This window comes from Typha latifolia, chromosome 5 (genome assembly GCF_019914945.1).
Source record: "Typha latifolia isolate L0001 chromosome 5, TyphaL0001v2, whole genome shotgun sequence".
In the NCBI taxonomy this organism is placed as follows: domain Eukaryota; kingdom Viridiplantae; phylum Streptophyta; class Magnoliopsida; order Poales; family Typhaceae; genus Typha; species Typha latifolia.
In genome coordinates, this window is record NC_133090.1 from 12,975,300 (window position 1) to 13,003,156 (window position 27,857).

At 39.1% G+C, this 27,857-nt stretch overlaps 5 protein-coding genes across 8 annotated transcripts; 1 reads left to right on the forward strand and 4 right to left on the reverse strand.

Annotated features, from left to right (window-relative positions):
• Positions 1-28: 28 nt before the first annotated feature.
• Positions 29-4,184, reverse strand: LOC140788553 (nucleoid-associated protein At2g24020, chloroplastic-like). Of its 3 annotated transcripts, none has more exons than XR_012109034.1 (7): positions 4,021-4,180; positions 3,166-3,308; positions 2,190-2,290; positions 2,064-2,103; positions 1,221-1,327; positions 406-462; positions 29-322 (listed from the first exon to the last, which is right to left on the reverse strand). XR_012109034.1 is itself a non-coding variant. In XM_073137830.1 (7 exons), exons 1-7 carry the CDS (start codon positions 4,109-4,111, stop codon positions 248-250), a joined length of 579 nt encoding a protein of 192 aa, XP_072993931.1. In that variant the 5' UTR covers positions 4,112-4,184; the 3' UTR covers positions 29-247. The 3 variants fall into 3 exon arrangements, 2 of the variants coding, with proteins under 2 accessions (XP_072993931.1, XP_072993932.1); XM_073137830.1 differs by having other exon boundaries at positions 1,256-1,327; positions 4,021-4,184; XM_073137831.1 differs by having other exon boundaries at positions 1,252-1,327.
• An 817-nt stretch (positions 4,185-5,001) lies between these two features.
• LOC140789519 (chaperone protein dnaJ 8, chloroplastic-like) lies at positions 5,002-6,719 on the reverse strand. The gene is made up of 3 exons (XM_073139244.1): positions 6,112-6,719; positions 5,800-5,868; positions 5,002-5,373 (listed from the first exon to the last, which is right to left on the reverse strand). The coding sequence occupies exons 1-3, from the start codon at positions 6,325-6,327 to the stop codon at positions 5,182-5,184; spliced, it is 477 nt and encodes a 158-aa protein (XP_072995345.1). The 5' UTR covers positions 6,328-6,719; the 3' UTR covers positions 5,002-5,181.
• A 1,157-nt stretch (positions 6,720-7,876) lies between these two features.
• Positions 7,877-11,031, forward strand: LOC140789521 (enhancer of rudimentary homolog). 2 transcript variants are annotated; one of them, XM_073139246.1, is made up of 4 exons: positions 7,877-8,417; positions 10,039-10,132; positions 10,530-10,650; positions 10,735-11,031. In XM_073139246.1, the coding sequence occupies exons 1-4, from the start codon at positions 8,415-8,417 to the stop codon at positions 10,826-10,828; spliced, it is 312 nt and encodes a 103-aa protein (XP_072995347.1). In that variant the 5' UTR covers positions 7,877-8,414; the 3' UTR covers positions 10,829-11,031. The 2 variants fall into 2 exon arrangements, with proteins under 2 accessions (XP_072995347.1, XP_072995348.1); XM_073139247.1 differs by lacking the exon at positions 7,877-8,417 and adding an exon at positions 9,334-9,459.
• Positions 11,032-11,203: 172 nt separating this feature from the next.
• Positions 11,204-13,059, reverse strand: LOC140789520 (phenylalanine N-monooxygenase-like). The gene is made up of 2 exons (XM_073139245.1): positions 12,030-13,059; positions 11,204-11,888 (listed from the first exon to the last, which is right to left on the reverse strand). Exons 1-2 carry the CDS (start codon positions 13,011-13,013, stop codon positions 11,262-11,264), a joined length of 1,611 nt encoding a protein of 536 aa, XP_072995346.1. The 5' UTR covers positions 13,014-13,059; the 3' UTR covers positions 11,204-11,261.
• A 10,793-nt stretch (positions 13,060-23,852) lies between these two features.
• On the reverse strand, positions 23,853-26,068 carry LOC140789376 (tyrosine N-monooxygenase-like). Its single transcript, XM_073139046.1, has 3 exons — positions 25,611-26,068; positions 24,710-25,225; positions 23,853-24,588 (listed from the first exon to the last, which is right to left on the reverse strand). Exons 1-3 carry the CDS (start codon positions 26,064-26,066, stop codon positions 23,962-23,964), a joined length of 1,599 nt encoding a protein of 532 aa, XP_072995147.1. The 5' UTR covers positions 26,067-26,068; the 3' UTR covers positions 23,853-23,961.
• Positions 26,069-27,857: the final 1,789 nt, after the last annotated feature.

Consider the following 27,857-nt stretch of genomic DNA (forward strand, 5'->3'; position numbering starts at 1 on the left):
AAAATCATAAATAAAAACAGGAGACTCATTTCTGAAGGGAAAGGAGGGTTTAATGCAGAAAATGTATTACTTCAGCAGTAAATCAAGTACATCTTTTAGAGAAAAGATAGGTATGATGATGAATGCAACCACTCCTTTGGGACATTTTTGTTGTACTACTTCTGAAAGTAAGAACTTGGCTGTAACAATTAGTCTACAAAACTGAAGGGCACTACCCTACGACAGAGTTATTCAATACCACCTTCCATTATTTGAGTCCTTCACTGAGGCCTGGTGGCATCCCTAAACTCTGGGCCAGATTGCTCATCCTCTCTTTCATGGCCTGTAAAAGGTTAATATGGAATCCTTTTAGCCCAATGCATGGAAAAATTTTAGACCTAACAGTCATCAGAATGCAGGTTTCACCTGGACACTTTTCTGGTGCGCATCCTTGTATGCTTCAGTCACCAACAACGAGAGTTTCTGCAGAAAAAGTCAATGATAATTACTAAAACTTTGTATGTTCGGATATTAGAACAGAATGGAGCACATAGTTTTTGGAAATAATACAAGCACAGATATCATGTTTTGTGGAGAAATGTTTTATTTCTCAAGCTAGATAGATTGAATACTTCATTGCAACAATGATCATAAGCAGGGTAAAGAAGAGGAAAAATTAACGGAAATAGGAAAATAAAAAAAAATCAAGTGCACGTGTATCTGATTTGTTGTAGACACTTGTTCTAATTTCTAAAAGACAATTGTAGTGCATGAGACATTTAGTTAAAGGATGACTGCATCCATAAGCATTGTCTCAACAATCTACAATACATCAATTTATGAAGTAATGTTCATCAATAGTTCAAGGTTCTATCTGCTTAGAATGCATTCAGATAGTATTATCCAGATAAGCATCTATATGGAGTCATGGACTTGGATATGGAATTGGGTTCTGTGTCCTATGAAAATTTAGACTGTTTTGAATAATCATATGCTCATACTAGAGGGAAAATGTGGATGATAGGATAGATAAAAGAAAGTCTGAGACAAAAATCTGAAAATAGGATTAAAATTTTATATGAACATAAGCGCATTGGGAAGTCATGTTACATCTGTCTGAACAAAGGCTAAAGAAATGTAGATAATCTTTTCCCCTCCAAGTTTCTACAGTAGCATGCTGAATCTTCTAATGCATCAATCTTCTTACTACAACATTGTATCTGATACCATCAACTACTTACTGGCAGTCATCAAATCAGTTCGAAGTCGTACTTACTTCAGGACCCAATTCCATTGCAGCCTCAGTGATTTCAGTGCGTATTGGCTGCTGGTTTCCAGAAAGTGTTACCTAACAAAACCATCATTTCATAATCACATTTGAAACCATCATCAACAAATGAAATAAAAACAATAATTATTTTAACAGTCTAGGGCAAAATGGTGGAGAAACAAAAACAAACATATATTAAATTAATTAAATCCTCGCCACGACTACTGATCCATATAATGACTTTTATTATAGTTAGCATGAGAGTTACCTTGCAGAAAGAAATGCTTTAATCAATGGATGAGGATATCTACTGACAGTAGTATCCTCATTCCCTTAAATAGTTCAATGTAAGCATAACCATTGTATGACATCAAGGAAGAATGACAGAACAAAGGTTTGTAATTTGTATAAAATAAATGGGAGGAAAAAGAGATGGAAGTGATTGATCCTATCATTATAGGGCTGAAAATGTGTTCTCAATATGTCCCTAGTCCCTACTTACTAGCATTGATTATGGATGAACTTACTAGGCTTTGCCAGGATAAAATCCCGTTGACGATGATGTCATTTTAATTGACGAATTTAGGGTGTGGAAAATCAAGTCAAATCTGAGGAGAAGAAAATAAGAATGTAGCAATTTTAGTAGCAAGGTTTATACATGGAATGCAATTGTAGTAAATTATAGTCCGTCTAATTGAGTTGCATGATGGCCAAGTGATACTAAAAGGTGATTGCTTCCACTACCTTGGTTGATCATTCAAAAGAAAGGACAGGGGTTCCAATTAGGATCCAACATGTTAAAAATAAGACATACCTTGATTAGCTCACCTTCACAGTAACCATCAAATTCCGCTCTGTGAGACAAGTGGGAAAGTGAAGGCCTTAGATTTTGTGACAGATGAATAAGAAGATTATCTGGAATCAACTAGAAATTACATACGCTGCAAGTTCCTTTTGCACACGAACTGCTTCAACTTGGACAACCATTTGGGCCTTCTTAACAGTTTCATATAGATTTTGCATGTTTCCAAAAATCCCTGCCTAAATGTCATTAGGAAAACGAAAGGAATAATGTTATTTTGACAGCGGAATATAATAAACACAGATACCACTTGATTAGCATAGGTTCAGATAACAATAAGTATGAAACATGCCATTTAGGCATTAAAAACATAAAAAAGAAGAAAAAGGAGAAAAGAAGAGTATGTGATAAGTATTATCATGACTAAGAACCATCATCCACTTATGTCATGTCAAAGAAAATGAGTTTCTATGCACATAATAACTTCCTTTTCAAGAATTAGAATAGTCACTCATATGTAATTGCAAGTCTCACCAATTAGGATAAACTCAGTGCATTAGGAACTACCATTGAAGGGGATATGTTGATGCAGCAAAAATTGAGGATCGGCTCACGTATCATATCAGTGGTCGGACGAGGCAATCAAAGAGACAACATACTTCAAGGATGGACTCAAGCCAGACCATTTGGAGAAACAAAAGCATTTCTCCTGCAGCATTGTGCCGTTCTTGGCGCTGCTAATTCAGAGAGCACTAGGGATTTGGGTTTAACATGCAGATCATAGCTCCAATGTCCACAGCAGTTAAAATCACCAAAAAGATCTTAATGGTACTTTATGTGGTGGAAAGTAAAACTTAAAGAGTGTAATAGCTAATAACTGCCCACCCCACAATTATTTTTCTTCCTTTCATGTTTTCCTGGTCTAGAAACACTTTAACTGCATGGAGGGGTCAAGTTTTTGTTTGGCTACAGAAGGTTGCAAGACTTTCAGGTTTTCTAAAAACACGACGATAAATAGGATTTGAGTAAAGTAACCATGGCACAATGCGGCAAATAAGGAACATTACAACAATCCATTGGTTATTAATTGAGGATGAAATTCTAACTAGGTCACCTTTGATGGTGCATCTTCACTGCTTTCACTCTTATCCTTCTTTCCTCCAAATAAATTACATACATGAAGAGACTCTTTTGTATGTGCTTTCTTTCCAAGAGAGCATGGGAAAGAGTATCCACCATTTGTGTTTAGCTTATGGCCTGCAACATACACAGAAAAATATGTCATAACTGAGTTTGAAATAGGTTAACTAAACCACAGCAGATTCCAAGTTGGACAAGAATTTACACCAGTACGATCACATCATAAGTTTATCTCTAGGCTATCAAGTGAGAACAGAACAGGGACTACAATCCTACCAAAGGGATGGATAATGAGAGAGAAACCCTAACCTTCCTCTGTAATCAATGTCAAACCCTACTATTCTAGTAGTGCTCTAAGAAGGCACCATACTTCTGACTTCTAAGCCTCTGTAAACATGACAAAGATTAATTTTTTACCAATTTGTGTTACTCTTAACTAAGGAAGCATCATTCCATCAACTCTGTAACTGATTTTGCGACGTTCCACAGAAAAATATTGCAAGGGGAACAAAATTCCTAACAAAGAGAACAAAATATCCAATTCAAAAGACCAGATTTTTTTTCCCATCAAAACAGCAAATTAGAGCACTGCAATCCCTGCCCCCGAAGCCCATCAAGGGTTTCTACGGTACATAGGCTCATAATCTTCAACAACAACCACTAAAATTGATCAGTTTATTAGAACGAAAAGGATCACCCAAAACCCATCAAGGAAAGACAAATCGTACTAAGGCAACAAACAAGGATAAAGTTTAAAAAAAAAAAAAAAGAAGAAATTTTAAGGCAGAAAGCGCAACTAGTAGATATGAGCTCGAGAAGGGGCTCTCACAGAAAGAAGACGAGGGAAAGGCGAAGACTTTGAAGTCAACTCTTCGGGGTGCGTTCGCGAGTTGGGCAGTTACAGCACTCATAGTCGCCATTAGAGAGAGAGAGAGAGAGAGAGAGAGATTTTCAGGATAGAATTGCTCTCAGCTCTCAAGTTCCATACTGCTCATGCCTCGTGGTGGGCAGGCATTTTTATCTACTCAATTTGACGATAATGCCCTCAATCTAGTAATTTTTAAGGGAAACTAATATTTTATATAAACATTCACCGACGTTTTTTCAGAAAGTTATGTTTTTTTAAATAAATTATCAGCCCATATATAATAAACTCTCCCATGAAACATATCATATTTACGATAGCCACTAAAATTCAATCACGGGCAAATTAATATTCTTCAATCTTTACCCTTTGAACTCTATATTTTTGTTCTATTCTTCAATCATAAGCTTCGGTTTTTCTTGGATTAGCGGGGAGAGATCGATTTCTTTTGTTTCTTGTAATAGTTTGAAAGCAATTTTTAATTCATCTACCAGATTAGAAGTCAACCTATTATAAAATAGACTCTTTTTATAAATAAAAATTAAAATAAAAGGAAGGATTATATTAAGTTGGGCTATAAAATCACCTTCCCAGGTGTGAGAAAATTCCATATCTTTATCTTAATTTGCTATCAGCCTCATCGTATACATGCAAAATTTTATAGTTTTTAAAGTTTTATATAAGATATATAAAATTGATGAACTACACCTAGAGACTTACTTTCTTTTAGATGAACTCGGCAAAAAAGTCTCATTCACAGGACTCTTTTAAAATCCAATTAAATTAGAACCACGTTTCCATACGTGAACAACATTGCACCTGGATGTATAAATGCAGATCTTGAGTCATTATATTCCATTCCAACTAAAATAAAAAGGAAAAGATCACACAATTATGTTGATATGCAATAAGATAAGAATATAATAAATGAGAATTTGATGAATCTTAATGGAACTCAAGATCTTTATTGCATATTTACATTATCGTCTAGGAAGAAGCCCTTCAAAGCTTAATTACATACTATTGTTGGGCTTACATATCCAAGAGACGTGAGAGATTAGACCCAATTTTAGGGCAACTTAAGATAGAAATTATGTACATTAATTATCTACTTAGTGCTTTAGTTTAGATGTAAGGGTTGATGTGGGAGGAGTAGTCTCTAATGCCAGCCCCTTCCCACCCCATCCATTCCTCCCATAAATCCCAGCTTGAGTCATACATCCCTCTCATCGGCTCGTCGGCGAAGTCGTTGCGCCATTCTTGCGACTGCCATTGATCCTGCTCATCCTCATCTTGCCTTAGACTGTCCATCACAATCTGATAGAAATCATATATGCAGAAGATGACTTCAGCTTTAGAGTCTGTTATTAAGAAAGATTATACTTAATTAGCACTATGTTTATCTTAGTGTTGTCATATTTTACAACTTATTCTTAACTAGACTTTCTCAAGCCCTATGATTTCTTGTCTCCAACCACAGGAATACTATCTAGTGAGTAGATAATGATGTAATTGGTTAGGTAATTTAAGGCCATTAATGTAATTTACATGATTAGGAGTATCTTTTTAATGAAAAACTATTGTATTAAAAAGGACCATTTTATTAAGCACCAATAAAAGAAAATGTTTTTTAGAACAATAATCAACTCTTTTTCTTTTTCTTTTTCTTTTTGCTTTGATTAAGAATTTGGGACAATAACCAACTAAAATTTCAAAGTTAGATGATTGGGAAAGAATACTCACATCATAAGCTTCGTTAATTCGATGGAATTGAATGCGGCAATCGCTCCCTTTGCAAACATCTGGATGATACTGCTCAATTTTTTTTTTTAAATTTTGAAGAAAGCAATATAGCAAATGTCAATATAAAGTTTTTTGAATTCAAAGTGCCACCAAATCATTGAAATCTTTTGACCTTCAGTCATCCCCCGAAAACCTCGAATATTAATAGAAAAAGAACCCGATCTTTGCGATGCACACAGGAGATCAGAAGAGAAAAACCCCAAATCCATTAAATTAGAAAAAAGAAAAGGGAATCAATACACAGAAAAGAACCTGAAGCGCGAGCTGCCGGAACGCCTTCTTCACCTCCTTCTCCGTCACCCCCGGCTGGATCCTGAGCGTCTTGTACTGGTCCGTCAAGCTCCCGCCGCCGCCGCAGCGGCACCTCACCCTCCTCCACCTCCTCGTCACCCCACCGCTCCCAGCCGCGCCGCCGCCCATCGAAGAAGCCGATCCCATCGAACCGATCATCCCCATCAAGATCGCCATCTATTAAGAACCCCAAGAAAATCAAAGTTAAGGAGCGCGAGACGGAGACCTCCCTCCTCGAATTCGATACGTTATAGAGAGAGAGAGAGAGAGAGAGAGAGAGAGAGAGAGAGAGGAGGACGCCGAGGGGGAGCTCTTATCGGATCCTAAATGGTGCCGGCCTCGCTCTTATCTTTTTCCCCGCTAAAGGCAGCCGGCAACGTAATGGGGTCCACAAAACATCCACCAATAATATCTCGCGTAAGTAGAATAAAATACCCAATGATTAGGGGGTAAAACAATAATTTTATCCATCATTAAGGTCTCTTTTTTTTTTAATAAACCCCCTATAAGATTATAATCCTCCTGAACTAGCCCTAGCTATGTTAGAATTTGGCGTTATTTCTTTCTCCTCTCTCTTGCCGACTTTTTGCCTAATTTTTAGGAATAAGATATCCAACATAAATTTTTTGTCTCTATCTGTTATGGATAATCTTTCAATAATTGCAGATAAATGTACAAAAAAAAATTTATTTTAAATATTTTCAAATAAGTTTTATTTTTATGTGGCATATATTGAGTCTTTGACCGACTAAGAAAGGATACATCTCCTATTAGACAAAATTCAAAGTTTATAATGTTTTGAGAATAAAAATCCTCACAAGGCATCAAAGTTTTTCAATTTGATGCATGGCTTAAGATGTTGACCTAAAAGTGTTTTCTAAGGCAAACTATTGTTTAATCTTTTATGTTATTGGTCAGATTTCAATTCTCTCTTAGTACAAACTTAAGCACTTAAAGTTCCTCGTGGTACCGATAAAATTATAATCTATCTTTTTTTTTTTATAAGGAAGATCGAATTTTTTTGGGAGATCTTTAGATCATCATTCAAAGCACTACTAGGCTTTATAGTTCTATAAATCATCTCACAAGAATTACACCATGGAGCCCAACTTGGAAGGCATATATGATTTTATTATTTCTTCAACTGTATTCTTAGTTTAATAACCAATTAATGTTTAGAGATATCCAAAGACAATAGTATTCAGCTGAGATGTAGCTTTCATGGACAAAAGATAATTTGGTGTATATGATGATATATTTTCACTTTTAATCCTCCCTTTCCTACCACCTCAAGATGCATGCATATATGCATCCTTACAACTATGAACTTAATAGACTAATAAACTAGAAAGATGATTAAAATGGCTCCCACAACTTGTTTCTATCTTTTTCTATTGATAACTACATGAGCTTGTGATGCTCATTGTATTTGTAATCTAGTGTATTGTAAATGGTTTAGCAATTTTTTTTCTTCTTTTTAGGTTTGATCTATTTCAACTGTCTGTCTGGCTGATCTCTCTCGGATAAGGATACTTTAGGTATCATCTTAGTTGATACCTAATTTTTTTCGGAGCTATTTTTTTAAGATAATAAATTACCTTTTTTTATTACAAAATAAAGAGAATAAAGGGGTAAGAAAATACGAAGAAAGGCGGGATTTTACTTTCTCATGTGCACACAAAAAATTGTCTTTAATAAAGCACTACAATCTTTTACATTTCCTGTTACTTCTATAAAATTTTAGGGCTTGATCTCCTAATTGTATCTTCAAATTGGGAGGGTGATAGTAAAAATATTGTCATGGTTACAAATGGTTTAAAACATGTGGGCTTCTCATGACATGAATATTGTTGAGATATTTTGTTAGAAAGGAAAGCAATTATTCTTCCTTCGCTAAGATGGAAGCTAAGCATAGATGGTGACAAAAATTTCATATTTTTTCATGGCAATTAATTACCAAGAAGGCAAGAAGACCTTAGCCTACCAGTTCAATCTCTCTCTCTCTCTCTCTCTCTCTCTCTCTCTCTCTCTCTCTCTCTCTCTCTCTCTCTCTCATCCATTTCAACCAATCGACCGATGTATGACACAAAATCGAATAGAGGGGTGAGGAACCAGTTACCTTCCAAAGAAATCCGCACGGATACCAGAACTGATCCAGTCCTCGACTTCTTCCCCTTCCTTCTTCTTCCAAGACCTCAAAGCTCCCAAGCTCGACTCTCGAGGAATCTCTCTGAATAGTCTTGGCGAGAGGGTCCGATCCCACCATGGTGAGTTCCCTTCTCTTCTTGCCGTCTCCGTCGCTCTCTCTCTCTCTCTCTCTGGTATGGTTTACGCTTTTTTTTATTTATTATTGAAAAGTAAGGCCCAATAGTACCCTAATTTGCTCCTTGTTGATTCTGCATGTATTCATCCTAATTTATTGAATCCAGCGAAGTATTTGATTGTGGCGTTCGAAAATATGATCAAATTAAATTGATTTTGATCCCGAGAATCTAGAGTGGTACAAATCTGGCGTGGAGAGAGAGAGAGAGAGAGAGAGAGAAGAATAATTTGATCCTAATATAGTTTTGAGTCATGCTTCACATTGTAGTGGGTTTGATAATTTGATCTCTAGGATAGCTAACTTACTGTTACCCTTTCTACATTTTAAACCAAGGTATAGCAAATTTTGCTGGTTAATCTATATATCAGAAGATCATTTCCCTCCCAAAAAGAAGAAATAAATAAATAAAAACGTGATAGTACATATCAACAACTTCACTCATTGTTGTTATCCTTCAACAACTGGTCCGAAGTGCAGGTAAAGGATGAGGTTTGCATTAGGTAGCTTGATTGCAATATATTCTACCTAACTATGCACTGTAGTGGACTACGACATTGCCGACTGCAAGATCTTTCTCTTGTATTCCACTTTTCAGGCATACTTAAACCAAATAATAACTCAACTGGAGGTTATTAGGTGATACGTTGGACCCCTCTGAATTGACATACAGTGTGGTAATGAACTGAGCCTCTTGATGTATCAATACTGGCTATGAGAGAATGTCCGTACTGATAAAAATTGAATAGATTACTTAATTTTTGGTGGAACTTGACTCGTGATCCCCTTTGAAGTTCGGTCAAAGTTGAAATGAAGATATAATTTCAACTTTGAAGTTTATTTTTCTCCTCTGATCATCTTATTACTGTAAAGAAGGATAGTTTGCTTCTTATGTTTCATGATAATGTGTACATCTTAGAAAGTTATCTCAGATTATCATTTTGTGGAAAGTATTGATGTTTCTAGCAGCAATATGATCTTGTACAAAGGTTAGCAAGACAATAACCTTGTCCTCTTGCAAAGTGGTAGGGCAAGAAGGATATTATTTTCCTTGAATGCTAGTTTGAGATTCTTGTAGATATTTGTCCTAGAGGTAATTATTTTCTTGTGCTAGCTAAAGTATGGGGATAGTTTTTGGACAAATATTTATATCATGATGTAGTCCTAGTGCCTGTGTATTATAATTCTAGTCAGTTGCTTTGGTAAAGTTCAGGTTTTGGTATCAAAGTTTCATGTATACTTTCATATTTATCAAGGATATCCTTGAGAAGATCAATTGGTTCTAGTTTAAAATTGATGGGAATCTCTCAACTTCAGCTTTTGACAGAAGAGTAGCTCAGAAGTTAAAGAGTTGTGATACATTAGCGTGTAAAATAGTATACTGGATGACCAACATTTTTCCACTTTTCACAGCAAGTTTCCAGAAATAATTAGAGTTATTTTTTTTATTAAGATAATATCATGTGTTGGAACATCTATTGTTTAGCTAAATTAGATAATTAGTATATTAGATCTTCACATCAAAGTGGTTTCATTTGCTTAACGCTAACTACTTGATTTTTATACAGGCCAACAGGCACACTATTATTCTGATGCAGGTATCCCAGAACAGGGCAACTAGAACATTTATGGATTATGATTCTATCAGTCAGGCAGTGGATGGTACTAAAATTTCTTACATTTCATCTTCCACGGCCTTCTTGATATATATGAGTGTGACAAACTCCCTAGATGATCTTAGTGATTTTCAATACTCTACATTCTTTTGTAGTTCAATTAAATTATATCATTGCAGAAGAGTGGAACACTAGATGATCATCTAAGCAAAACAGCGAGTATAAAACTAAGAAGCAGAGTATACCATCTGTCCTATTGTTGTGTATTTGCTGCTGCTCAGTTTTCTGTACGTCCTCTAAGGACGGATGGTTTTCTTTGGGCAATCTCAGCAATTATTTGTTTGTTTGGCTAATAAATTCTTCTAGTAAAACTAGTTAAGAAGAATTATAAGCATCTCAATACTTTGCATAGCTAAGTTATTTTATTTGCGATTCATATTCAGGAATCTGTGTGCTGTATGAGCGTAAACTCAAGGAGATCAACCCGACGATGCGAAATGTCAGTTACGACATAGCCGATCTCTACAACTTCATTGATGGCCTGACAGATCTGAGCGCACTTGTGTATGTCTCCTAAGAATAACATGTAAAGCTGGTCATCTCCTATCACCATGCCTTTAATTGAAACATGTTCTGTTGATGTTACAGGTTTGAACACTCAATTCAGGCTTATCTACCGTATGATCGGCAATGGATCAAACAGAGGACCTTTCAGCACCTCAAGAAACTTGCCTCACAATAACTACTGCCATCATCAGTAGATAGAATTGGTTGTTAGTGACGAAATTTTTGTATAAGAAACAAGGTCTTATTCTCGGCTCACTTCTCAGAATATATAATGAACCAGAGTTTGAGAACTATGCATCATATTGCCTGACTATTTTGACGGTTTGGCCTGTATCCTCATATTCCAGTATGAGAAATTTATATATCCTTGAGGATTAATTTTGATTTTGTTTAGCTTAAATCCATTTTGATACATAGATCATGCCATTTTTGTTTATATTGAAGTTTTAAAGTTTAAGAAAGTAAAACTAAATTTAGTCAGTATGAGAATAGGTTAAATAAATCACAGTCTAGGATTAAGAGTAGTTAGTCAACTAACAGTAACATGTTATTTATTGGAAAATTTCCCATCTTAATTTCTTTGACATAAAAGGGGCATTTCGCTGGTCCTACATGTCTGCTAATAACTTCATACGAGGCGTAGCGAAAGCACGCAGAGGCCTCGCCATACAGAGGCTCTTCTTCTCCTCCGAGAGGTCGATAGGCTCGTCGCCGGGTGCCGGACTCCATTGAAACGCCTGAAGAAGCCTGGCAAGCAACATATAGGTCATGACACTCCCTAAGGCTGCTCCCATGCACCCTCTCCTTCCAGATGTAAATGAGATGAACCGGAGGTCCGGTTCGGCTAGCTCAACCTTCCCTGAACCATTCTCCAAATGCCGGTCGGGGTTAAACCGAAGCGGATCGGTCCAGACTTTTGGATTCCGACCCAACCCGACCCGGCTAAGCAGCACTTGGCTTCCCTTGGGGATGAAGTAGCCGGCGACGGTGGCGTCGGCCATGGCGACGTGGGGCAGGTTGAACGCGGTGACCGGATGAAGCCGGAGGGCTTCGCGGGCGACGGCCTTGATGTAAGGGAGATGGGGGAAGTCGGCTTCTTTGACGAGCCGGTCCAGGCCGACCACCCGGTCCAACTCGTCGACGGCTTTCTGAAGGAGGTCCGGTTGGTTCAGTAGCTCGGCGAGGGCCCACTCTACCGTGTTAGAAGGGTTGTCTACGGTTGCATACACCAACTCCTGCATAACACAACCATGCATCAAGTTAATTCTACGTTGTAGCCTATAGTATAAGGTAGAACTTAGAAGGCAATAAATGAAGCAATAACAAGAAAGAGTGTAATTGTCTGGAAACCATCCATGCGTGCACCGACGACTCACCGCGGCCTGAGCCTTGATCTCCTCACCGGTCAATAGCCAACTCCCATCACTTGCCTTCAATGAAACCAACACGTCAATGATGTCCTCCGCCTCCTCTCCCTCCTCCTTCCCGCCTCTCCTCTTCTTCAACTTCTCGTCTATAAGAGGATCATGATACTTGTGTATCACCCGGGTGGCCTCCTCCATCCTTTTCTCATGCCCACCCAAGTCCAAGTACCTCAACGACGGCACGAAGTCCAACGGACAGAAAGCGTAAATCATCGAAAGCACCTCGAACGCCGCCTCGACATGCTCCACCTCCTCTTCGCCGGGCCCCCCGTGCTCGCCTCCGGCACCTAAATGCCTAACTCCAAGCATCATTCTCCTTATGATGTTACCGCTATAGTATCTCGCCGCACGCCGGATATCGATCACCTTCCCGGTGTTCTCGCAATGGTTATGTACATACTTTACGAGATGGTCGGCCTCCTCCTCCCGCAAACCCGATTGCAACCGTAGCCTTGCAGGGGCTGACACCTCCGACGCGATCACCCTCCTCATCTTCTTCCACTGATCGCCCCACGGGGAGAGAGCGGTGGATAAGTAACCGCGGCTCGCGTACTCGGTGGCCATCGTGAGAGGCCGCGATGCAAAGGTAGCGTCGTGTTTCTTAAGGAACTCACGGGCGAAGACCGGGCAGTTCACGACGATTACATGCGTGCCGCCGAGGCGGATGCATGTTATATCGTTTTTCTCCGAGACGGTGAGGACCCACCGGAAGCAAGGGCTGTGGTTGAGCATCGTAAGGAGGTTTCCGGCCGCGACGGGAAGAGGCGTCGGCCCAGGAGGGAGGCGGCGATTCGTAGTCATTGTGGCTTTATCTTTTGGCTGGAAAGGAAGGGATTGGAGGAGGAGGATGAGGAAGGTGAGGAAGAGTAGGGTGCTCACGGGGAGGATTGTGTCCAAGGTGAGGGTGTTGGTAACCATGGTGGTTGTGTGCTGCATGCACTAGAAAATCTAGAGAAGCCTGTAGTGCGCCTTGTAGTAGAACAACAGTCCTTGGGGGGCGCGGGGTGATATATATAGCATGTGATGTGCATGCACGTGGATGTACTCTATTCCCAAAAGAAGAAAAAAAAAAGATACACTAGTCAGCTAAATACGGCAACAGATTTGGTCGGGAAAATAATAACTCATTTAACTGGAGAGTGAGTACGGTGATGATATAGAGGTCGTCGGTTTTAGAAAAAAAATACGTGTCGTCAGTTGGACAAAAACTTTAATTCGTATTCCTCGTCTTCATATGCCATGCTTATCCGACCTCCTCCAAATGTTATGCTTGGATGCATGCCGGACCTTGCATAGTTGGAATTATGTCCTATTATCCTCTAAGCTCACTGTCAATTCAGAAATAACAACTTTTTTTTCTTCTTATTATTATAGAAGATAGCCATTATTTCAGAATAACCGTTAAATATTATAATTATAATTATAATTTATAATATAAATATTATTTATATTATAAATAATGGCAAGGGGACAACGGAAAAGGGACGACACCATAAGAGAGGTAGGGGTGAAAATGGGTCGGATTAAGTTCGACCCGACTTGCTATCCGATCCGAATTCGAATCGGATAGAAAAATCCTATCCGATCCGAATTCGGATACGAATACGGATAGCTATTTACAAAAATGTTCGGATACGGATAGCTTTTTAGAAAAAATCCGGATCTGGATACGGATACAGATACAAGTATAGTTGATTTTATCGGATACGAATTTGGATAACGGATATCTGTTTACCCGCTTAATAAATACCCAACTAAAGTTACTAAACCATACCCTCTATCTCTCATCTACTCACCATCTTCCCCAAATCTCCTCGATCCACATCGCCCTCACTGCTGCCGCGGCGCCGCCTCCATCTAAAGACTAAAATCCATCACTGCCCTCCCTCCTCCGGCCCTCCCTTGTCGAGCTCGACTCTCCTCCATCGGCCTCACTCCATGGGTCCTCGATCCACATTGCCATCACCACCCGCCGCCTCCATCTAAAATCCATCATTGCTATCACTGCCCTCCCTCCTCCGGTCCTCCCTCCATGGGTCCTCCCTCCTCCATCGCCACCGGCCCTCCCTCCACGACTCCTTCGGAAACACCCAAACCTCCAAATACATGTGTAAACCGCGTGGGTAAATCCCTCCACGCGATGTATCACATGACCTGTCAGTACAAGGATTTCACAAGGCACACAACAGCACAATTTCACCATAAATAAACTCAATTATAAGAGTCCGGATACAAGTCCACAGGCCACAACAAGCCTTCCAAATATACATCCAAAATACAATGCTAAAGTCCAAAAAAATACAACGTCATCATCACACCCTCGCAGGGGCTTAATACACTAATATACGTACTGGAAAGAAAAGCGGCTACTCCTCGCTACCCGCACCTGCGTCCCCTAGCTCTGAAATAATACCGCCACGAGGGGTGAGCTTACAGCCCAGCGAGTAGGATTCATACAATCTAAATTAATGACATCGCATGTATATATCCAATGTATGCCCATATTTGCTAACGATAACGATATGCTTATTGAAATGACTTACCACAATTTACTAAGTCAATGCAATTGATAAAGATTACCAATCACTATCCTGGAACATGCTAGATCCTAAACGTATTATGATAAGTTCATACAGATATAAAGCTTGAGACAATCTCTTTTCATACACATCTCAATCATAGGTGTTACATATTATGCATAGCAATAAAATAGCAGTTTAGTCATCTCATGTCTACCAAGGCAATAATCATACTTATCATCGCTCATCGAGCTATTCACCACACAGGGTAAATACTCTTAAGAAACAATCATCCATCATCTCATACATCGAGGGGGGGATATATACACATCGAGGGGGGATATATACACATCTAGCGGTAATGTCACCTACACGTGTATGGCGACATTACATGTGACCGGTTGTCTGTGGCCATCAGACTCAGGACCCCGGTCGTAAGCCCATATCTCACTCTCTCTAAATCATCACCGCCCTCGGCGGGAGAATCGGGAGCCCTCGGCTCATCAACAGACGCCCTAACCCTGCGTCGTCGGGTACCGCTAGAGATATATCCCCGCCTCACAATCATGTTCTTCTATCATCATAATCTAGTCCTAACTATGCAGTATAACTACCTGAATGCCACACAGGCTTCCCGACCTTAGGTGTAGGCCGCTAATAGTATAGTCATATAAGATACACTCTACCCTTAACCCCGGGCCGAGTGAGTAGGGTACTTGCCTAGTCGAATTCGACTACTAATGATAGGTGGAAGTGGTGCAGTGTTTATGAGTGCATAAAGCATGTTATAGTCATCATGATCATTACATTCTACGTTCACAGCAATCATACATCTATGTAATGGTATACCATACTGGACACATGTAAAGCATTATCATACTAATGTTGATGTCACATTAACATTCTCATAATACTATGATGAACAGGTTATAAATAACTACGTATGCAAAAGATATAATAGGGAGTACCAACTGCATGCATTAATACCGACATTTCCTACACAGGTATAATGACTGTAATTATGTTATGCTAGATTTGTATAACTCTACTTGCTTGGGGGGTCTCCACGGTATGGTAAAACTCGTCAGCTAGTCCGGGATCCCAAAATCTTCCTCACGCGGTGTCAATTCTATTAATTCACGCAAGTAAAGTCATATGTAAGATTAGCCAACTAATAGAATCAATTATCTTATTAGCGTAATTATGGTTGGCAATTACATGAGTCAAGGGTCTCCTAGGGCGGGTCTTATGTCATCCTACAATTCACCTGATACTAGATCAGGCTAATTAAATCAGGTGCAAAAATAAACAGGGTTATAGGGTCCAAATGGTCCCCAAAGGGCTGGGCTAGGGTATTGGGTTAGGCTCAAACCTAACCTAATAGGCAAGGGGCCAAGGTGGGCTGCAATTGGGCTGCAGACCCACAAGGTTGGCCGAAGTGGGGCTGGGTCCAACCACGGACCCACCGGAGGCTTGGTTGGTGGGCTGCGGTCCGCAGCCCACCCAACCCAAGCCTAGTGGGTGGGGGGTTTGGACCGCAGCCCACCAGGGGCTCGGTGGGCCGGGGCGCGGCCCACCCCAGCTCGATGGGGCTGCGTCGGACCGCGGCCCCCACCGGGGGTTCGGTGTGGCCGCGATATGACCGCAGCCCACAAAAGAAAAGGGGAGGGGATCACGAGGGGTTAAACAACCCCCCTCCACCCACCCACCCCTCGGTATTCCCCATCCGAGGAGGAGACGAAGGGAAGGCGGAGAGGCGGATGGGGCTGCGGCGGCGCGGCACGAGGCCGGCGGCGCAGCGCGGGGACGGTGACGGCATGGGTCCGGCACAGCACGAGGCTGAGGAGGGGAAGGAAGAAGGGAAGAAAGGAAGGAGGGGAAGGAAGCTTACCGGAGGGGGGTAGGGGTCGGCGAGCTCGGCGGCTGGCGGCAACCACGAGGGAGAGAGAGGAGAACGGAGAGGCTGCGGTGAGGGAAAGAAGAGATGAGGGAGATGGGTGGCGTGCATGGCAAAGGAAGGGAAGAAGAAGAAGAAAGGGAAGGGCAGGGTGGCAGGCTGACAAGCTCGGCACGTGCGTCAGTTAGGTTTTTTTTTTTTTTTTTTTTTTTTTTTTTTTTTTTTTTTTTAATGGGGTGTTACACCTTCTCCTCCATCGCACCGACCCTCCCTCCACGGGTCCTCCCTCCCTCCACCGACCCTCCCTCCAATGTAATACTTAATACTTAGTAGCGTCCAACTTTGGGCTGTTAAGACATTCAAGTTGGTGTCACAGGTTTCCCCTAGGTTTTTTCTATGCTGTTGAGCCATCTTCTTCCCAAGATACTTGTCTTTTTTATGTCCTCAACACAAAGAACATTCTTTAACTTAGGTAGCCTGGGAGTAATCACAATGTAAGAGTAGTGTACAACGTAATACTTAATATTAAGAAATTTCATCTGGATGCATGAAATTTCGGGTTAATATGACATAGTAAAGATACTACTAATTCACAATTATTGGTTTATACATATTATGTTTGTTTAAAATCTATAGTTTCTTTTGTTTTCTTTTTGCATAATTACTATCTTTTTGCCAATGAATCGGTTCTCAAATACTGTAAGTTTTGTTCAAATTGTATTTGAATGATTTTAGACTTGATTGATATTCGTAGTAAGTTTATATTGATTGTTTAAAATTTGATATGTATCCGTTTAAGATTCAAAAATTTATCCGAACACTATTCGATCTGTATTCGAAAACTATCTGATCCGTATCCGAAAACTATTCGATCCATATCCGAAAATTATTCATATCCGTTTTTTTAGAATATGGTTTAATTTTTGCTATCTGTCAAATATCCGTATCCAAATCCATATCCGGATAAAAAATATGGATTAAGCACTATCCGATTTGTATCCGATCCGTTTTCACCCCTAGAGATAGGGGTGTAAACGAGCCGAGCCTGAGCGAGCCGGCTGCTGCTCAGGCTCGGCTCGAAATTAATTTCGAGCTTCTTTATTTGGGCTCAGGCTCGGCTCACCTCAGCTCGAGCCGAGCCTGAGCCGAGCCTGATTGAGCCCGAGCCGAGCCCGAGTCTGAAACAAGCCTATTATCAAGCCTCATTTCGAGCCGAGCTGGCTCGAGCTGGACCGAGCCCAAGCCGAGCCACAACATATTTAAAGTGAAAAAAGCTGAAATTGAATAACAAATTTTATCTCTGTAGATAAAATAAAAGCCAACCAAATTGACTATAAAATTTAAAATTAATCTCTGATTAGCAACCACACCCATTTTACAGGTAAATATAATAAAAGCCAATCAAATGAACTTAACTTAAATTATACAAAACCTTACTAAAACCAAGCAAATTATCATACCAATTGTAAAATATTAACATAGATTTATCAAAATTTGGCTCAAAATAATCACACCAATTTCAAAAATTTTACTAGTAAACATAACAAAAGCCAACCAAATGAATTTAACTTAAATTATACAAAATTTACTAAAGTCAAGCAAATTAACACACTAATTGCAAAATATTAACATATGGTAATTCATCAAAATTTGGCTCAAAACAAATCCAAATTTTGATATGACATCCAAATCATAAGTCTATCACTTGCAAAATATTACAATATAAGTACTTAACTTATATCTTGCCAAATATTACAATAAAATCTGATAACATGCCAAATATTATAACTAAATTTATTTGGCACTCTCAACTCTCAAGTCTTAACACTAAAAAGAAGCTTCATCCTAGAACTGCAAAAAAAAAAAAAGTTAATTGCAACTTAAACATCATGCAACTAGTATAAACAAACAATAATAGGAAAAGACATACAATATATGATACCTAAAGATCAAACTACATTTGGAATCCTCACAAACACATTATCCATTGCCGGTACCTAAAGAAAATAAGATTATAAAAAAGAAGTCAGCAATAGTTTATAAAAGCATAAAATGAAAAAAATTTATTATGAGAAGTATAGTACACATACCCTAGAAGAGCTGATTTGTTTTTTCAATGATTCTCTAATCCAATTTCCTCCACATACCAAAGCCTCCACTGTCTCGGAAGACAAAGAGCTTCGAAAATCATTTAGAACTCTACCACCGGCGCTAAAAGCTGATTCAGATGCAACAGTGGAAATAGGAACCGAAAGGATATCTCGAAACATTTTGGAAAGAATAGGAAATTTCAACATGTTTAGTCTCCACCATTCTAGAGCATCAAACTTGTCAATCAAACTTGTAGTCTGCTCCTCTAAGTATATTTCTAATTCAGATTTCAGAGGTTCAACTGCATTTGTTGATTCCAAAAAATTTTTAAACTCTGCTTGACCTTCTGATCCTTTAGCACCAATCAAGTCATCACTCTTATCAAGTTGAGATATATCATTCATTCTATTATTTTCACCTGATGCATTCTCAAGTTTATATGATTCAAAAATAGTATACAACACTCTGTGGACCCTTTGCATGTTTATTTGAGCTTCTGCAAAGCAATATATTTTTGGAAAACAAAAATTAATAAGCTTAATTTGAGTAACATCATAAATTTTTTTCAAATATTCACAGACTTTTGCAGCTTTAAACCAATCATCTTCTGAAGGTAGCCATTTGTAATTTGCATCTCTCGTTGCATATTGTTCAAAAACTTTTTGGTACACAAAAGCATGCTCTAACATAACATATGTAGAATTCCAACGAGTTGCAACATCCAAAGCTAAACCCTTAGAAGTAGGAACAGAGAGTTGTCTTGCAATTTCACCAAATTTGTACATACGCGAAGGACTCTTTTTTAAGTAAGTAACACTGCATCTGATATTTTCAATGACATCTTGAATGACATGGATCCCATCTTGAACAACTAGATTTAAAATATGAGCACAACATCTAACATGAAAAATAAGCCCCTTGAAGTACAATTTATCTCTAACTTGAAAGTTATTCATAATAGTCTTAGCAGCAACATCATTGGCGGAGGCATTGTCTAAGGTAATAGTTGATACTTTATCCTCTATTTCTCAAGCAATTAAACAATCAATAATAGCATCTGAAATAGCAACTCCAGTGTGTGGAGGTTCCAATTGACAAAAGTTGATAATGCGTTTTTGTAAAGTCCAATCAGAATCAACAAAATGAGCAGTCAAAGACATATACCCAATATTTTGATTTGAGGTCCACAAATCTGAAGTCAAACTAATTCTATAAGTTCCTTTCAAAAGCAATTTCACTTCTTCTTTTGCAGATTCATATACTTTCATAACATCACTTCTCATTGTGTTTCTAGAAATCCGTTTATAATGTGGGTTAAGAACCTTCAGAAGAATATTGAACCATGTATGCTCAACCATATTAAAAGGATACTCATGTACCATCATCATTTTTGCCATTGTTTCTCTCACCACATTTTGGTTGTATCCTGATGAAATAGTTTTGAGATAATTTTCTTCTATAGCTGAAGTCCCAGTAATACTAGATGCAGAAGCAAAAGAAATTTTTTTTTGTCCTTTGCCTACCAAACCAGTGCAAAATTTCACATGTCTTTTTATTTGTGAAGTTGTGCCTTGCTTAGGAACACTAAATAATGACGGGCAATTATTACATCGATACTTTTCTACCTCTTCTCCATTTTCTTTCACCTTAACCCGCTTGACATACAACCATACATCAGAAGTTTTTCTTCTCCCTTTCTTTTGACTATTACTTTCTTCTTCCTTGTTAGTTTCATTATCCTCTTCACCAATATCAATTTCAATAGGTTCATTTTCAAAGATTCTTAGTTACTGACTCTGACATCTACATAAAAAAACAAAAAACAGAAACAGAAATACTGCTTAAATTTTTATAAAACTTAATTAGTAAAAACAAAAATAGATGTGACGGATACAGTTAATACTTAATAGCCAAGAGAAATAGCATATCAAATCATCTACAAGGACATACTCTTTGTCCAAAAGATGACATCAAAATATTGATATTTAATTAAATTTAGTTATACTAACTTTTTATCTACTTTATCATTCTCAATATAAACATAAAATTATTGCTAGCTGAAACAAAAATTATTGCTAGCTGAAACAAAAGGACTATCTGAAGGGAAAGAGTCATTGAAATATATATCTGCATCTAAACATCCAAGAGGACTTGTTCCACCATAGAAGTGCCATTTCCTATTCTTTAGTACCAGAAGAAAGAAAAGAAAAAGAACTCTTTTGGTACATGGTTTAATGAGGCAGTGCAAATCCCTAGAAAAGCAAAACTGTTATTGTGTTGACTAGGCATAATAAATTTGCAATTATGCTCCATGGTCTGGGGAATCTAATTTCTCATGAAAATATTCAATTTCATTTACATTACTTTTAGCTGCAACTACTTAATCGACACAGGCATGTTTTGGTTTTGGTTGCAAGGCCTAATAAAGGGCCAGCTGAATTGATGCGCCAACTAATTCCAACTCACTAGGGCAGAAGGAAGCAATTTTTGGGCCATTAGGGTAACCCTACACTAGAGTAATAAGAGAAACTTTTGCCTTTTGGCCCTGGCTTTGTGATGGCATGAACAGGTAAGGATCCTTGTACCTAATATCTACAAGAACTTATAGAAGATTGCTCAAGCTTATCTTCAGTTAAGCATTGAAGATAAGGTTGAGCAGCAGTACTAGATATCCATGTATCATCCATTTATTGAGTATAATGGAACACCAGTAGATTTAAACAACCTAATATCTACAAGAACTTATAGAAGATTGCTCAAGCTTATCTTCAGTTAAGCATTGAAGATAAGCTTGAGCAGCAGTACTAGTTTTATACTTATAGAAGATTTAAACAACCTAATATCCATTTCAGTATAAGCTGTTTTATACTAAGTATATTACTAAACAATAAATTATCTCAGTACTAGTTTACTAATATCTATTTCTCTATTATTTTTCTTCTTCTTTTCCATCAAATATTACTCTTATTATCATTTCAAAATGTAACTTAGTCAGACTATCTTTACACCACCGTATCGGTTTACAAATTACAACTAGACGATATAATAATCTAAATCAGTATAAGCTCTCTCATTAAAAATTAGCATAACTAAACTAGTACCCCAAGTAAAGTACATGACAGTACTAAATTAAAATGAAACCAAACTATAGGAGGTTAAACTGCAATTTACCTTTGTTCTTATACCGGGTGTGCACCTATGCAATATATAATTCCGAGAAATTGGCAGACAAGTTAGTTTCTCAAACTAGTAAGTAGAGAAATCATGCCTAATTCAGAAAGATTAAACTGCCCTTAACATTAAAATGATATAGAAAGTATAATACTACAAACGAGTAAGTAGAGAAATCATACCTCTTGCCGGTCGATGGAGGAGGATGACGCGGCGGCTTAGAGAAGGAATGGTGAGGCTACGAGCGGCAACGGCTTGGAGAAGGGAGGTGAGGCGACGACGCGACGACGACGGCTTGGAGAAGGGAGGTGAGGTCGACAACGCGTCGGCGACGGCTTGGAGAAGAAATGGTGAGGTGAGGCTACGATGGCTTGGAGAAGGGAGGTGAGGCGACGGCTTAGAGAAGGAATGGTGAGGTTACGACGCGGCGACGACGCCTTGGAGGAGGAAGGTGAGGCGGAGCTTCGCGGGAGGAGAACGATGCAAAGAAAGACGGGAGTTTTGGTCTTTTGGAGAAGGAAAGTGAGATTTGGGGATTAGGGTTTTATTATTCACTTTTATACCGAGCCTATCGAGCCGAGCCTGAGTGAGCCGGCTTCAGCTCAGGCTCGGCTCGATAGTGATTTCGAGCCTATTTCAGCAGCTCGGGCTCGGCTCAGCTCTGGCCGAGCCGAGCCGGACTCGAGCTACCGTCGAGCCGAGCCCGAGCCGAGCCCGAGCTGCTCGACAAGCTTGACACCCCTACCTAGAGAGGGGACAAGTATTATTATATATGAAGATGTATTATAGAAAGTTTAAAATGGAAGCTTTTAAACTAGGTATCTATAATAGGATTTCCCTTTTCCTTTTGGAGGGGATGACGGGTAGAGTGCTCAAAACTTAACTTAGTTTGAATCTGGGTGATTGAGAAAAAAAAATAATAAGTTCTGTGGCTGTGGTGTGGGATGATGCTGTGCTCCCTTCTAAAGTTTGGAATAGTTATAATTGGAATCTAAAATATAGAAGAAGCTAACTGAATATCTTATGATGGAAGAACAACAATTGATTAATTATTTGAACAACCACGGAGTTCAGATTTTGGAAGGTTATAAAAGATTGGTTTTTGCAGCAGCCAAACTTCAAGAAAATGGGAATTTTTGCGGTTAGCTGCATAAGAATTGCTCTAAAAGTTAGGAGAAACTCCCGTATAGAATGACATCTCTTTTCCTGAACAGAATCAAAGGAGACGGAAGAGGCTAGGAAGATAACAAATGGTGGAGGTTTTGATTTGATTGATGTCACTTGGAAATATTTTTTTTAGAGTATCCTTATCTACATTTTGTCGCTGTGATATGCTTGTACGGTGGATTTTGGCATTGACCGTTACATTTTATGCTATTAGATTAGGTTGGTAGGAGGTTATATAGATATATAATATCTTGTTATCTCTCTACATGTGATTGTTTGTTAACATTCATCTTATATCTAAGATGGAAGTTAAATTTTAATTTTCAATGAAATTGAAATAGTTTCTTTTCTTTTCTTTTTCTTTTTTTGTTATTATTCATGAGCGCGAAGGCTAAATATGGGTTGGACAAAAATTCAACCCTCTTTAGATAGAGAGGCACTTAGACTTCACCGAGCTTTTAGCTGCCTATTCTAGGTTTCAAACCATATGTGTTGCTGAACAATTACTTCAAACCAAACGCTGTCGAGATCTGCTTAAAATTGTTGCATTGACAAGCTGTTACTTTAAGTTAATCGCACTGCTAAGCCATCAATCGTAAATATTTAAATTGATAGATAGAAAAAATAACTTTTTATTTTATTATATATTTTTAGGTAAATGTTCAAATAACACCCTATATTTTGGTCCTGATCGTTTGTTTTAAACTTTACATTATTGTAAACCACATGCAATTATCTCTTAAATTTCTTTAAAATCATCAACTCTAGGGAGGGAGGGAGAGAGAGAGAGAGAGAGAGAGAGAGAGAGAGAGAGAGAGAGAGAGAGAGAGAGAGAGAGAGAGAGAGAGAGAGAGAGAGAGAGAGAGAGAGAGAGAGAGAGAGAGAGAGAGAGAGAGAGAGAGAGAGAGAGAGAGAGAGATAAAGACAAAATTAATCATTATAATATAGAGTGTTATTCGATAATTCCCCGTCGATATATTACAATCTTACTGAAGATAAAGGCAACAAGACAATATGTAAATAAATATATTCGATGGCCTTACAAGTCTGCTAATAACTTCATGCGAGGCTTAGCGGAAGCTCGCAGAGGACTCACCATGTAGAGGCTCGTCTTCTCCTCCGAGAGGTCGATACGGTCGACGCCCGGTGCCGGACTCCATCGAAACGCCTGAAGAAGTCTAGCAAGCAACATATAGGTCATGACGCTCCCTAAGGTTGCTCCCATGCACCCTCTCCTTCCAGTAGTAAATGAGATGAATCGGAGGTCCGGTTCAGCTATCTCAACGTTCCCTGAACCATCCTCCAAATGCCGGTCCGGGTTAAACCGGAGCGGGTCGGTCCAGACTTTTGGATTCCGACCCAACCCGACCCGGCTCAGCAGCACTTGGCTTCCCTTGGGGATGAAGTAGTCGGCGACGGTGGCGTCAGCCATGGCGACGTGGGGCAGGTTGAACGGTGCAATCGGATGAAGCCGGAGGGCTTCGCGGGCGACGGCCTTGATGAAAGGGAGACGGGGGAAGTCGGCTTCTTGGACTAGTCGATCCAGGCCGACCACCCGGTCCAACTCGTCGACGGCCTTCTGAAGGAGGTCCGGTTGGTTCAGTAGCTCGGCGAGGGCCCACTCTACCGCGTTGGAAGGGTTGTCCACGGTTGCATACATCAAATCCTGCCCAACCAATAATTAATAAATTTATACATCACTGCTAGAACTGAAGAAGGTAATAATAAAAGCAATAACAAGAAAGAGTAATCGTGTGGAAATTAACATGCATGCAATGACGGCTTACCGCAGCTAGAGCCTTGATCTCCTCAGCAGTCAACAGCCAACTCCCGTCACTTGCCTTCAATGAAACCAACACGTCAACAATGTCCTCCGTCTTCTCTCCCTCCTCCTTCCCACTTCTCCTCTTCTCCAACCTCTCGTCTATAAGAGGGTCATGGTACTTGTTTGTCACCCTGGTGGCCTCCTTCATCCTTTTCTCATGCCCACCCAAATCCAAACACCTCAACGACGGCATGAAATCCGATGGACAGAAAGCGTAAAACATCGAAAGCGCCTCGAACGCCGCCTCGACATGCTCCACCTCCTCCTCTCCGGGCCCGCCGTGCTCGCCTCCATCACCAAAATGCCTAACTCCAAACGTCATCCTCCTTATCACACTACCACTGTAGTATCTCAGCAGCCGCCGGACATCGATCACCTCACCGGCATTCTTGCAACAGTTATATACATACCTTACGAGGTTGTCGGCCTCCTCCTCTCGCAAACACGATTGCAACCGTAGCCTTGCTGGACTCAATACCTGTTAAAATATAAAAATCTAGAAGTTATATATCCTTCTTATAGTATCATATAGCAGACTTCCTTAATTATGTAAAACCACTGAATGTTTTTTTTATTTGTCAAAATTTTCTATCAAAAGTAATATGGCGATCGAGAGTCGCCTAATATATTTAAAATTATCTAGGGACTAGATTACCTTTTTTTTATAGAAGAAAGAAAAAGAAAAATTAAGGATAAAATAGTGATGTTTCTGTTAACACCGTCACAAGGTGAGAAAATGAGTAATAGTTCGTAATATCTTAGTATCATAATTCCTTATTTCGTATATAAAATCTTCACCCATTTGAGTCAGGCAAGTTCACTTCTTGAATTAAACGGGTAGTTGGTGAGTTAATATATAACACCTCAGAGGCCATCACTCTCCTCATCTTCTTCCATTGATCACCCCACGGGGTGAAGATGACGGATAGGTATCCGCGGGTCGAGTAATCTGTGGCTATTGTGCAAGGCCGCGTTGCGAAGGTGGCATCGTGTTTCTTGAGGAACTCACGGGCGAGGGCCGGGGAATTTACGACGATAACATGCGTGCCGCCGAGGCGGATGCACGTTATGTCTTTTCTCTCCGAGACATTGAGGATCCACCGGAAGTGCGGCTTATGGCGGAGCATTGTAAAGATGCTTCCGACAATGGGATAAGGTATCGGCCCGGGAGGGAGGCGGCGGCGACTCGCGCTTGTGGTTTTATCTTTTGGCTGGAAAGCATGGCTGTGGAGGAGGAAGAAGAAGAGGGAGATGAGGAAGAGTAGGGCCTTGCTCATGAGGAAGATTGTTTCCAAGGAGATCATCAGGTTGGTAGCCATGGCTAATTTGGAAGTTGCGTGGACAAGAAGAAGAAGAGTGGGAGGGTATTTATAGGCAAGATTTAAGGCATGATATGCATGTAAATGGATGTATTCTTCAGCTAAATATATGTGGCAATAGATTTTTACAGCTATATGTTTGTTTTCTTAAATATTAATATATTCAGAAGGGAAGTAAACTTCTAACCTGAATATAATAATAATAGTAACAGTACGTTTTATATTTAGTACCATAACTGGTCGGCGTTTGGCGTATTCTGCCTTGTGTTTCGAAACGTTGAACAAATATATTCCAAGATCAATTGATGTAGTAATTTTTAAATTTTGAGTGGATAGCAAAAGTGCCGTCTCGAAGTTTGGTTTGATCATTGATTAACCTAAAATTATTGTGCTCAGGAGATGACCGCTGATCTTATTCAGCCACAGATGGAATTATGTCCACTAAAACTGTTTCTATTATCGCTCAGTCTAATGATAGACAAATAAACCAGGTGATTTAGTAAATTCCATTGTGCATCACGATTTGCATGCCTTTGTGTGGAACAATCTCCTCACTTTTATCATCTGGTCCTCTTCTCCTTCGGAACTTGGACATTCTAGTCAGCTCCTAATCCTATTTAAAAAATAAAAAACATCTCATTATCTTTTAATTCTACTAGAGTAGCTCTCGGGTCTTGTAACTCATTTAGGAGCCTTGAAAGGTTCCCTATTGGAAGAGCTCTCTCGCGTACTAATGTACTACTATATATTAGGTTTGACGTCTCCTATGAATGACGAATCTTCCATCTTATAATTCAATTTGACAGCTCTAATCGTACGTCTTCTAATAGGAGCCTCCTTTCTTTGTTTGTTGCAACTCAAAAGACGACGCTCAAATGTGAGGATACAAAACATCCAGGGCATCTGATTGCTGTCCTTGGTTAAGAACAGTAAAACCTGGAGCACGTTTACAATATGTCACTCATGAAAGCGATTTGGCAATTAATATTCTTGTCCCTCTCGCTGCAATTGCTCTCTGCTTTTCTAACTTTGTAAGCTTGTAGATGTCTAGATGTTGTGCACCTCTCTATTGGTTAAGTTTCACCAATTTTTAGTTAGCCGAGTGTATGTGTGATGTGAGCTAAGTGATTCACACCTGAGCTATGTAACAGAATGCCCCACAAATCTAAGATTGGCTTGAGTCACGATGCATGTCTAATTTTTTTTTATTTTTTTTGGTTTTTAGTTTCACATCGAATATTTAGTAAATTAGATATCAATATATAAATATATTTTTTTATAAAAAATTTCTAAAATGTTTTCATAGAGATCAGTTATGATACCCGATAAAATATAATGTTTTTAAATTTTACATGTTACACTAGGCCCGTTATGCCTAACCTAAGACTGATATCTTATGGATTAGTGGGTGATAACTCATATAGCATTCTAGCCTAGTACAAACCTAGCCCGACCCGAGTGATTAGTAGGTCAAGCCGTGAACAAATTTTAAGCCCAATCAGCCTAATAAGCTCAGGTCGACCTGCTTAATAGTCATCTCTAAGTAGGGGTGAAAGCTAATCAGATATTCGAACCATATTTATTTTTGGTCCAGTTATAGATTTGGATACCGAATATTGGACGGATAACAACATTTAAAATCATATCTTAACGAAATGGATACGAATAATTTTTAAATAAAGAATTGGATCTTAAATGAATGCGGATCAAATTTTAAAAGAAATATAATATTTCTTTTGGAGACAACTAACACAAATATTAAGAAATTCAAAAAATATTTGCTTGCCAAAT